This window comes from Colossoma macropomum, unplaced genomic scaffold, assembly GCF_904425465.1.
Source record: "Colossoma macropomum unplaced genomic scaffold, Colossoma_macropomum, whole genome shotgun sequence".
Taxonomy (NCBI): domain Eukaryota; kingdom Metazoa; phylum Chordata; class Actinopteri; order Characiformes; family Serrasalmidae; genus Colossoma; species Colossoma macropomum.
The window spans coordinates 24,216,171-24,227,461 of record NW_023494803.1 but is presented as its reverse complement, the minus strand read 5'-3'; the positions used below and the strand labels follow the sequence as shown (position 1 = coordinate 24,227,461).

Below are 11,291 nucleotides of genomic sequence, written 5' to 3'. Positions count from 1 at the left end.
AAGTCTATCTGAATCGAACCTTTGATCTGCCTTTTATGTCGACATTTTAGGCTGAAAACTTAAATTACAATTCGAAAAATACTCTATCAAAAGGCAGCCACATAAAATTATGAAATAAATCATTGAATTGATTTCACTTCGAATTCACATTTGTCCTCTGTAAATGGCTGTCGTCCTCTCTCTGTTGTGTTTGTGTAGACATAGCGGACATCAGACTCATTCGCTGTGGTGGTCGTTGTTGTTTATGAGGTAGACAAGAATAAATCTGACTGACTTTTGATTCAATGAATCACTCAAGCGCAAGTTTGATTCACTGAAACGGGCGGTTCTAAGGAATCGGTTCGGTAAACCCAGTCGAACTGAACCATCACTGTTACGCGCATGATCTGCGGAAGTAGCCTCGGACTGGAGCGAGAGAGGATGGACTGGGTTGCCAAATGCTTCTTTATAACTCCTCTCTTCATTGTGTCAGAGGTCCTTCTTGTTTTCGTGAATCGTCCAGGCCCCTCAAAGCATCAGTAAATAAATCAGTGTGCACACGCACTTTTTATGAACGCGAAATACATTTTACGCGTATTTTTAACGCTACAGTGGGTGAATAAAAGAAGAATGAAATCATGTGAGGAAGTGCCGAAATTGGGAAACGCCCCACTGTTGCTTGGCAACAGGAAAACATTGTACCTTGCACGACGGGCCTGGTGCAGAAAATGGAAAATGCTTCTGGCAGCATTTCGTCAGTTATAAGAGCAATGTTTCAGACATAACCTGCAGTGTTTGGAAGGTAAGTTCTTAAAAACGTTTAGTTTGTGCAGAATTAATATGCTTAAAACTTAAATATGTAAATTCAGTTCATATTGTATTGGTCTCATTTAGAAAAGGTCTCAGGATGAACTACAGCGAGCTTGTCAGAGAGGCCATCACACTGCTGGACAAGTATGAGCCAGACAAACAGAGTGTGGACAGTTTTATAGAGGATTCTGCCAAGACCCTTGGGGTATTCTTACATATGAGAGATAAATTTATATGAAATGTAAAGTGTCATAAATTCCTACGTTTGTTTTCATTGATCATATGTGGCATTCTTTGGCACTCTAGAACCATCCTTCTGCTGATCAGACCTTTATCACTGATACAGTTTATGGATGCGTTGTGCACCGAAGGCTTTTGGATATTGTGGTCAACGTCTTTTATGATCAGAATGGGAAATCTTTATTCAAAGCTGATCGGAACAAATTTGGTGGTAAGCTTTGTTATATTTACAGTAGAATGATTTTTTAAAAATCACTCTTAGTGTCACCTACCATAAATAACTTATAGAAATCATCTAATCAGGGTGCATCACAACTAAAAGTGTTAAATATAATTTTGCCATATAATAAAGCTTGCATCAGTTTTAATCATTATGCTCTGTTGTTTGGTTTCTCAGTGGTGTGTTACCTTGCCATGTTCCATCTTGAAGATCTGGGCTTGGAGCAGTTCAGTAGAATAATCAAGTCTCTGGACACCTCAAAAATGCACAAGGTAAGAAGCTACACAGTAACTGCGTTATCACATAGCAGGGCGTGTGCATTAGAACAACATGACCTTCATTTTTTTGCAGTAACTGGACTAAGACACATTCCAGCTTATTCATTCTTATATCTTTACAGGTTTTTACCGTATTCAAACAGGTTTATTTTTGTTCATTAATATGCCTGGGAAATAGAGCTTGGCAATATATTTTATAAATAATTTAATTTACATATATATCAAAAATTGAATGGGTCCATATCATGGAAAAACAAACTTTCCTAATTTTTAAAAATTAATTTAATATATAAACATGTTTTGTTTATATTTAGTTTCAAAATGTCCTTGTCCTTTACTCTCCATATATGGAGACTAAGCTGAAAATAGCTTGTTTTGAATTCACTGATTTCGTGATGTCACAACTATTAATACTTCTAAAACACAGCATGTATGCTATACATTGCTTAACATATTGTAATTTTTTCAGTTCCTTAGTTTTTTCTTCAGTGTCACCAATCTCACCACCTGGATTCATGGGGAGTGGAGTCAGATCTATGATGCTGACTACGTAGAACACAAGTGGATAACTCCATTACTGAGGTAAATACAAGGCTACTGATCAGTGTAGATTCATGTAGATCCATTTTCATGTAGAAAACCTCCTTTGTGCTAAAACGATGATAGGTGCAAAGGTTTTTGTAATTGCACAGAATTCTAATATATGTATATATTTGTATATAACACAAATATGATCAAGAATTTAAACAACTAAAATAGATCTTACACTGCAGAGGAAAAGCTGCATGATAGCAATGATGCCTTCTTTTCTTGATAATGCTGATTACAGTTTCTCCCTGTCTTCCCCATTAGATGGCGAGCTGAGATCGAAGGTCTGCTAGATTACCTAAGCAAGAAAATGACCAAAGGCAGTCTGCCAAGGAAATCCCCTAAGAAGTGCACACAACCTCAGAAGTTTGATCTGACGAAGCCCAAACCTCGTCCACTCCCTGCTCCTGAGCCTATTCCACAGCAGGAGAAAACCAAGCCAGTCAGCATCAACTCCTTAAAGGGGAATTCCATCATTTTTTCAAAAGTTATACGTAATTAAATTGCTAAGATGTAAACAAAATCATTCAACATGGTTTGATGTAAAAAGCTCAGCTCTAGAGAAAATGGCTAAGTCAGAATTTTTCACAGTGTTGGTGATAGGAACCAGATATCTAAAGTGTTTAATGCCTCTAAAAGCTACCTCACAGAAAATGATTACGTGAAATGGATACAAACGCATTGACTGATGTCTGAGACATTGTTTTTCGATAGTTTTGTGATAAGATTTCGGATTAAAACGTTTTTTTAGTCCATTCATGGCGGGGAAGAACATTCAGGGTGTTATAAGGCAAAATAGTACTTACAAAATAGGATTTGCCTCTATTTTACCGGCAATCAGCATTGCATATAAAAACTCAAAAGACATGTAGGTTAACTGGTCATTTTGGATAGTAAATAAAATAGCTATATTTGCGTTATAGACATCATGACCCCTGGTTTCTATCACCACGACTGTAAAGAGTTGGTATGTTTCTCTACAATGGACACATTTTACATCAAACCACTCTGAATGACTTCACAGCTCAATGTTTTTATTATGCAGAAATTTTGAAAAATTGTTGGAATTCCCTTTTAAAGCTACTTGAATTGATTGTATTTCTGATTTAAAGCTGTGGATGCACAATAACTTGCTCATGCTAAACACTGATAAAACTGAAGTCTTACTGGTTGGCCCTAAACCTTTACTATCAAAATCATCCAATTTTTTAGTTAGTATTGATGGCCTGCTCGTAAGCCTGCACCTGTTGTTAGAAATCTTGGTGTTTTACTTAACCCATCACTTACATTTGATCTGCATATCAAGTTCCTTACTAAGACTGCATTCTTTCATTTACGTAACATTGCTCGTCTTCGCCCGTTCCTGACCGATAATGATGCAAAAACTTTGGTTCATGCCTTCATTATGTCCCGTATTGACTACTGTAACTCCCTCTTTGTTGGTCTCCCCGTGAAGTCTATACAAAAGCTACAGTACATTCAGAACTCTGGAGCTAGAGTTCTCACTCATACTAAGCGTGCAACTCACATCACCCCCATTCTCTTTCAGCTACACTGGCTACTGGTCCCCTCACGTATAAAGTTTAAATTTTAACTACTCACTTTCAAAGCCCTGCATAACCTTGCTCCCCCCTACCTCAGAGAACTGCTGACCTCTTACACTCCCTCTCGCTCTCTCAGGTCTTCTTGTAATAACTTACTTGCTGTCCCATGCACCAGACTTTCCACTTTGGGAGGGAGGTCCTTAAGTGCCGTGGCCCCCAAACTCTGGAATTCTCTTCCTCAATCCCTCAGGGACTGCTCTTCTTTCTCCTCCTTCAAATCTGACTTAAAGATTTTCTCTTTAATCAGCATTTTTCTTCCTCCTTTACTGCTTAGGAATTTTTTTTTTCTTTTTTTTTTGCTATGTGAAGCGGGTTTGTGGGTTTGTGAAAGGCGCTATAAATGTAACTTATTATTATTATTATTACTTGAGCCTAATAATTGTATGATGGATGTAATATGATGGATGCTGCTTATATGTTATTTGAAGTGCATGTAATTACTATTACTGTCTCTTGATTGCCATTTTACAGACAATGTTTTTTTACTCAGGTACCAATGAGCACCCATAGAGCTCCAAAAGAGCCGCAACTACTGGAGGACATCAAACAGAAGAATCATCTGAAAGCACAGGTCAGACCTTATGGATGAGGAGCTGCTATTAAAGCTACTATACCAAAGCTACTGTTACAGTGCATTAAAATATTGTTAAAAGGGAATCCCTGTTATTTTTGCATAAGCTCTGGCTTTGAGATATGAACAAAGTCATTCAGAGTGTTTGATGTAAAATTGCTTGTAGCAGAGAATTCTTTGGCAGTGGTGATAACTGGAACAAGGGCTTGCGATGTCTGCAATACAAATATAGAAATTTTCTTTATAGAATATAGAATTCAGGTTCCACCAGGTGACCACCAGTGAACCTGCACATGTCTTCTAATTTTTTCTATGCAATGCTGATCATGGTAAAATAATGATGAATCTGAAGCAATGTTTTTTCTGGGGGCTGTTTTACTTTACAAAGCCCTGCATGTACCTTTCGGCCATAAATATATTTTATATTTTTATTCATTTATTTAACCATTTCATGTTACAGCATTCTTTGGGGTGGCTTTTAGAGGCATTAACCCCTTTGCATATCTGGTTCCCATCATTACTACTCTGAACAGTTCTGACTCATTAAGTTTATCTAGAACAGAGTATTTCACATCAAACCACTCTGAATGGCTTTTTCACATCTTAATTTAATTTTGCAGAACTTTTGAAAAAACTTTTGAATTGCCCTTCAACTCTGTCTGTAGTACAGGTATTGATAAGTGTGTTTTCTTTATGTTTCTACCACTCATAGCAAGTCCTGTATGAAGCGAATATTCAGCAGTTCCGATGTGCAAACTCACAGAAGTCTGAAAAGACACAGGTAAGAAAGTCACTGGAGTGCTGCAGTTATGGATATACATTATCCATCCATCCATCCATCATCTAAACCGCTTATCCTTCTGGGTCGCGGTGGGGTGCTGGAGCCTATCCCAGCTGTCATTGGGCGGAAGGCAGGATACACCCTGGACAGGTCGCCAGTCCATCACAGGGCAGACAGGATATACATTATGTGCCTGTCAATGATTTTAAGAGCAGTTAAAAAAATATTAATTGATAATAAGTTTCTGATACAAGAGACGATGTGTTCTTTCTGTTGGTAGAACGCAATGTCCCAGATTCAGCAAAACTTCGATTCCAAACTCAAATTTGACAGTGTTTACTCCTCCGGGACCCCAGCCACCCAAAAGGTACAGTAAGAAGGGCATAGTGTTAAAGGGCAACTTGTCCCTACAACTCTACAGAAGTGTAGTTTTGTACTACACCATACTGTGTATCTAATATTGTGTTAGTCTTTGTATTCGTTTCAAAATTATACAGATGAACAATTTACCCGTCAGACTGAACACAACAGCTATCCTGCGGGAGGGAGCACTGTATAATCGGCAGATGGAAGAGGAGCTGAATAGGTACTGTCAACTCATCTTAGCTTGAAATGAGAAGATGTAATAAATACACACCCAACTATTAAACTAATCAGTTCACAGGAGTTCATTATTTGTGTATTAAGAGGTTGTTTGTGTTTATTGTACATATTGTTATATTGTAGAAAATGTAATATTTTACTTATTTTTACTTATTTTACTCAATATTTACAGCTCTGATTTCTTCATTATGGTGAAGTCACCACTATGATCAAATGAGTTAGTCTGCAGCAATTTAGCAGTTTTGTAAAATGCCTGAATATTTTTAAAATGAGTAGTTTTTACTCAATATTTCCATAACTTGGATTGCTTTTTAAACTTATTGTGCCTGTCTGCACTTGTGTAGGGGACAGCCAATTACAGCAGAGATCGTTGACTTATCTTAAAGGCAAAAACAGGCAGTTCAATTCTAAGGACGTGGACGTCCGGGAATAAAACATAATGTGGCGTTTGGCCCCTTTATTGTTTGCGTTTTGAGTAATATGGTTAAATGCTTTTGTGTTTCCAGGCTTGAGCGTCTGATGCAGGGGGCAAATGAGCCCTCTGCATTCCTGCAGTGGCAAAAAGAGATGAGGGAGAAGGACCTGCAGGAAGAGTTGGCCCAGGTGGAGCGCAGGAGACTGGAGGGGAAGATTAGCTACGAGGAGGCTCTGCTGGCACGGCAGCGTGTGCTAGAGCTCAACCAGCACAAAGCCCAGCTCAAAAAGGAGGAGGTGAATGCCTTCTAGTCAATCTGTTGGTATCGCAGTTTTGTAACCAAGATTATGTGTACTTCCTAAAGGAAAATGTTAATGCTCAATGAAATGTTGATCTTTGATAGAAACTCCTTAGAGAATTAGCATCAATTACAAAGGGGGCATGATAAAAATATAATAGGTATTCCCAGCATTAAAACTTGAAGCCTCTTAGTCTCAGCTGAGAAATGGTTTATATTTTGATTTGATATATATCTTTAGTTCAGCTATAGATAAACATGAGTGTTATTATCTTGGCAAATCTAAGCACAATGTGTGGCTTTACTGAGATCTCTACTGAAACTCAAGAGGAGACATGTATGAGATCACTGAGGTCTTTGGCTCAGGAGAAATGTCTGTGCAGCAGGAGTCTCCTTTTTGTCTTTCCATCTGATCTCTGATCTGATATCGTTGTCTAGAACAGTTTCTCAACCATTTCAACCTCAAGGCCCACCTAGTTAACACTAGAAAGCATGAAGGTCCATAGTAAATCAAAACTCTTTTGCTTTTTTGCTTAAAATGTTATTTTTTTCAAATTTTCAATACGGTTATGTTTGGGTGCCTACTCACACGATATGTGACGTGTATCAATGAACAGAAAATACATCAGGTTTTTACACCACTCGCTTGTGAGTGGACAACTAAAACATTAGGCGGAGTGAATTTTGTTGCAAGGGGCGAAAAAACAAAGCTGCCTAAGTGCACCATTGTTGCAGGACGTGTATTAATACTGATTAACATTTGAAAACGTTTTATGTTTTTGCTTCGCCGCCCACTTGTGGTCAATGGCACAGTGATTGCGAAACCCTGGTCTAGAAGAAACTCTGGAGATACTAAGAAGATCTTCTTTGAGATTTTTCATTACTATGGGTCTTTTAATGCATAATGATTCTCTGTGAGCAAATTATTGTGATGTGGGTAAAGCTTTTTTGTGACAGACCAAAAATCAAGTTCAGAAAGTATGATCCTCTTTAGGAATTTTGTTCTGACTGCCTGGATTGCTCTATTCCTGGCTAACTAGAGCTGTCCAGGCAGATGGAACAAAATCCTGGGCTGGTTTTTTAGTTTCTGGACCTAAATTTTCCACCTCTGCTTAACCCTAAAGTGATGTATTTGTGTGCGATTGGTATAGACTGCAGAGCTGATGCGCAAGTATGCAGAGAAACGTCTGAGGGAGGAGGAGGAGATGAGAGAGCTGGTGCAGCAGGTGGCTAGTGGGCACAAAAACTCCAAAGCTGCCAAAATCAAACTGCAAGAAATCAAACAACGTATTGGTAAGTGAAAATGATAAGAAAATTTGGGAAAACTTTACTTGGACCCTACTGCATAGAAAACATTTAACACATAATTTGAAAATGTCAGCTGCATTTTACATTGTGTGAACATTTCTTGATGAATAGACCAGTAGAAACTAACATTGCAGAACTTTTTTTTCTCCTTCTCATAAGAGATATGAGGCTGTCTCACAGCTTGTTCCTTGTGTGCTGCAGTGAAAGAGGTTTCTGAGCAGAGCAGGGAGCTCCTTCGGCAGGCACTGGAGGAAGCCCAGGCTGAGCTGAGCCGCAAGTTCGAGCTCATTTGTCAGATTCGAGCTATTGAGTCTGTGCCTCATAACAGACAGAGGTTTCTGGATGATACACAGGTGCTTACCATCTTACACATAACACCGTAATGCTGTTGTATGAGCTCTATACTGGCTGACAGAGTGAGGAAGAAAATATCTGATCTGACAACCACTGACTGTCTTTCTTTGTTTGCCATGTCTCAGACAGGAGGTCATGAACTGCTATGCGAGATGTCACTGGTAGAGCTACGGGAGCGCTTGGCCAGGCTGAGGGAGGAGGAGCAGCGGGAGCAGGAGGAGAAGAGGCACAGGATCCATGAGGAGAAACAGAGCAGAGAGCAGCTACTGCTGGAGCAGCTGGATACCATTTCTATGTGCAGGACTGCAGCACGACATGCCACTGCACAAAAGTAACTACGCTTTTTTTTTGAAGTTCAGGACCAGCCAGTGGTTTAACTAGGATATCATGAGTCCCATTGCAAAAAGAAATGAATGGGCCCCCAAAGTAAAATTACTTTCAATTAATAAAAAGAAGTGACAGTGTAGTTGGCTTGTTTACTCACTATAAGCAACACTATATGGTCAAAGGTATGTGGACACCCCACCTAATTATTAAGCTTAGGTGTTTCAGCCACCCGATAACAGCTGTATAAAATCGAGCACATAGCCTTGCAATCTCCATAGACAAATACTGGCAGTAGAATGAGTCGTACTTTAAATGTGGCACCGTCATAGGATGTCACCTTTGCCACAAGTCACTTTGTTAGTTTGGTGCCCTGCTAGATCTGTCCCAATTAGCTGTATGTGGTATCATTGTGAAATGGAAGCGTCTAAACCAGATGCGTTCAGTTTTATCTGCAAAGGGCTGTGGCTGCAGGGTTTCATTCCAAACAAGCTGAAGCACACTTGATTCTACTTGTTTAATCAGTTGGTCTCAGTCTTCAAACAGCTGATCATGTGAGCTCCTGCTTTGTTGGAATGAAAAACCTGCAGCCACAACAGCCCTTTGCAGATAAGATTGGACACCCCTGGTCTAGGCACAACAACAGCTCAGCCACGAAGTGGTGGACCGTGTAAAATCACAGAGTGGGTCTGCTGAGTGCTGAATCATATCGCATGCGAAAAGCATCTATACTCTGTTGCATCACTCACTACAGAATTCCAGGCTGCCTCTGGAAGCAATATCAGCACAAGAACTGTGCGTCTGTGCTTCATGAAATGGGTTTCCATGACCAAACATCTGCACACAAGCCTAAGATCACTATGCGCAAGGCGAAGTGTTGGCTGGAGTGGTGTACAGCATGCCACCACTGGAGGGATCACATGACTGTGATGAATCACATCACTATCTGGAAGTCTGATAGATGACTCTGGATTTGGCAGGTGCCAGGAGAACGCTGCCTGTCGGAATGCATAGTGCCAACAGTAAAGTTTGGTGGAGGAGCGATAATAGTCTGGGGCTGTTTTTCAGGGTTTGGGCTCGGCCCATTAGTGCCTGTTAAGGGCAATGTTAATGTTACAGCATACAAAGACATTTTATACAACTATATGCTTCCAACATTGTGGTAACAGTTTGAGGAAAGCTCATTCCTGTTCCAGCATGACTTCACCCTGTGCAAGAAGTGAAGCTCATAAAGACATGGTTTGACGAGTATAGAGAGACTCCAGTGGCCTGCACAGAGCCCTGACCTCAACTCCAGTGAACACTTTGATGAATTGGGATGTCGACTGCAAGCCATGCGTTCTCATCCAACATCAGTATCTGACCTCACAAGTGTTCTTTTGGCTGAATGTACAAATTCCCACAAACACACTCCAAAACCTTATGGAAAGCCTTCCCAGAAGAGTGGAGGCTATCCAACAAGCTCATTTCGGTGTAATGGTCAGGTGTCGACATACTTTTGGCCATATAGTCTATGTCTGATAAGTTTGCTTGTCTAAATTAGACAAATAATTTAAATATTTTAATTAATTGTGGCTACCCATGAGTACTGGTTATAACATCACATAATGACAAAGTGTCTTGTAAAGATGTTATGGGGACCAGTTGCCATGTCCTTTGTCTTATGTGCACTGCCAGTAGTTAAGCTACTGGATCAACATACATATAAAAACTTTATCAGAATATTAAACATTAGAAAAAACTGATATAATTAGTTCAACATGTGTAAATGATTGCCTGTGTATAAAACAGGCAGGAGGAGAAGAAAAAAAGACTGAAGCTACAGGAGGCAGTCAGTATGGATGAAAGAGTGATGGCCCTGCAGAAGACCCTGGAGATGAAGCAGCAGGAGAGACAGAACAAGAGGGAGAGAGAAAATGCCAAAGCGAACATAAATAAACAGATAGCTACTCAGAAAGTCAAGAGCTATATCCAAGAAAAGGTGAGGAAGGCTTAATGCTCATTATACTGTTCTCAGTATGATCACATTCTATGTATGCATAGAATTGCCCTTTAACATCCAGACCACTGACAGACATGCTTGCCTACAAGTACTCTTAGGGCCAATTGTCTATACCTAGTTTAAGTCTGTGCCTAGGCTAAAAAGAGTTTCCAGTGTAAAGTCATCACTAGCACTGCAATTTAATCCAAGACTAGACCTAGACTTTCATATCTAGGAAATCTTTTTTTTTTGGATATCATATTTGAGTTCTTTTTTCCATATTGAGCAGCAGGCATTGGAGGAGCAACACTGGTTGCAGCTGGAACAGGCTTTAGAGAGGCAAGTCCAAAAAGAAGCATCCAGGAGGAACACTTCAGGCCAGAACTATGGCATAGCTACATAAGACCTTTTCCCATCATCTATATGAGGAAATTTAATAAAGTGTCTAGAAAATCTACCTTTGTACGTGCATTTCTGTCTTGTGTTAATGACAGTTTGAAAGCAAAAATCATGAAAGGCTAATAATCAATATTTTCATGTTACAAAGAACAGTTTATTAAAGCAGGTGGTTACAGTTGTTTATTCTGGACCAAAGAGAAACAAAATTACATGACTTGCAAAAAACAAATACATGTACATGGAAGGAGTTGCTACAAAATAATTCTGCTTAAGAGAAAAACAAAGTATTGCACAATAACTACCACTATGAAATGAAAGGCTGTCAGCTGCATGACTTACTATGTGGTATATTCTGCATCATTCACATACTTTTAGGCCAAGAGCAGTAAAAAGACTGCTGATGTGCCAATTCACTGACCACTGTAAGCATTCTTCCCTCATGATCATGCAACATTCCAGACCTAGAACCATTAAGTAATATTCATCTTTAATCAGTCTAAAGAAAAAATGTATTTTTTCCACTCCATTAAGAATCTCC

General features: G+C 39.4%; 1 protein-coding gene across 1 annotated transcript; it reads left to right on the top strand.

Annotated features, from left to right (window-relative positions):
• The first annotated feature begins 86 nt into the window (after positions 1-86).
• On the top strand, positions 87-10,792 carry cfap99 (cilia and flagella associated protein 99). Its single transcript, XM_036592552.1, has 16 exons — positions 87-781; positions 874-994; positions 1,096-1,240; positions 1,427-1,521; positions 1,997-2,109; positions 2,380-2,557; positions 4,210-4,290; positions 5,003-5,071; positions 5,352-5,438; positions 5,569-5,657; positions 6,181-6,385; positions 7,539-7,680; positions 7,897-8,048; positions 8,175-8,380; positions 10,165-10,354; positions 10,644-10,792. Exons 2-16 carry the CDS (start codon positions 887-889, stop codon positions 10,755-10,757), a joined length of 1,974 nt encoding a protein of 657 aa, XP_036448445.1. The 5' UTR covers positions 87-781; positions 874-886; the 3' UTR covers positions 10,758-10,792.
• Positions 10,793-11,291: the final 499 nt, after the last annotated feature.

Coding starts and splice junctions, on each gene's coding strand:
- cfap99 (XM_036592552.1), top strand. CDS start 887: ATGAACTACAGCGAGCTTGTCAGAGAGGCCATCACACTGCTGGACAAG. Junction 5,658..6,180: donor ATGGAAGAGGAGCTGAATAG/GTACTGTCAACT, acceptor TTGTGTTTCCAG/GCTTGAGCGTCTGATGCAGG. Junction 6,386..7,538: donor CCCAGCTCAAAAAGGAGGAG/GTGAATGCCTTC, acceptor CGATTGGTATAG/ACTGCAGAGCTGATGCGCAA.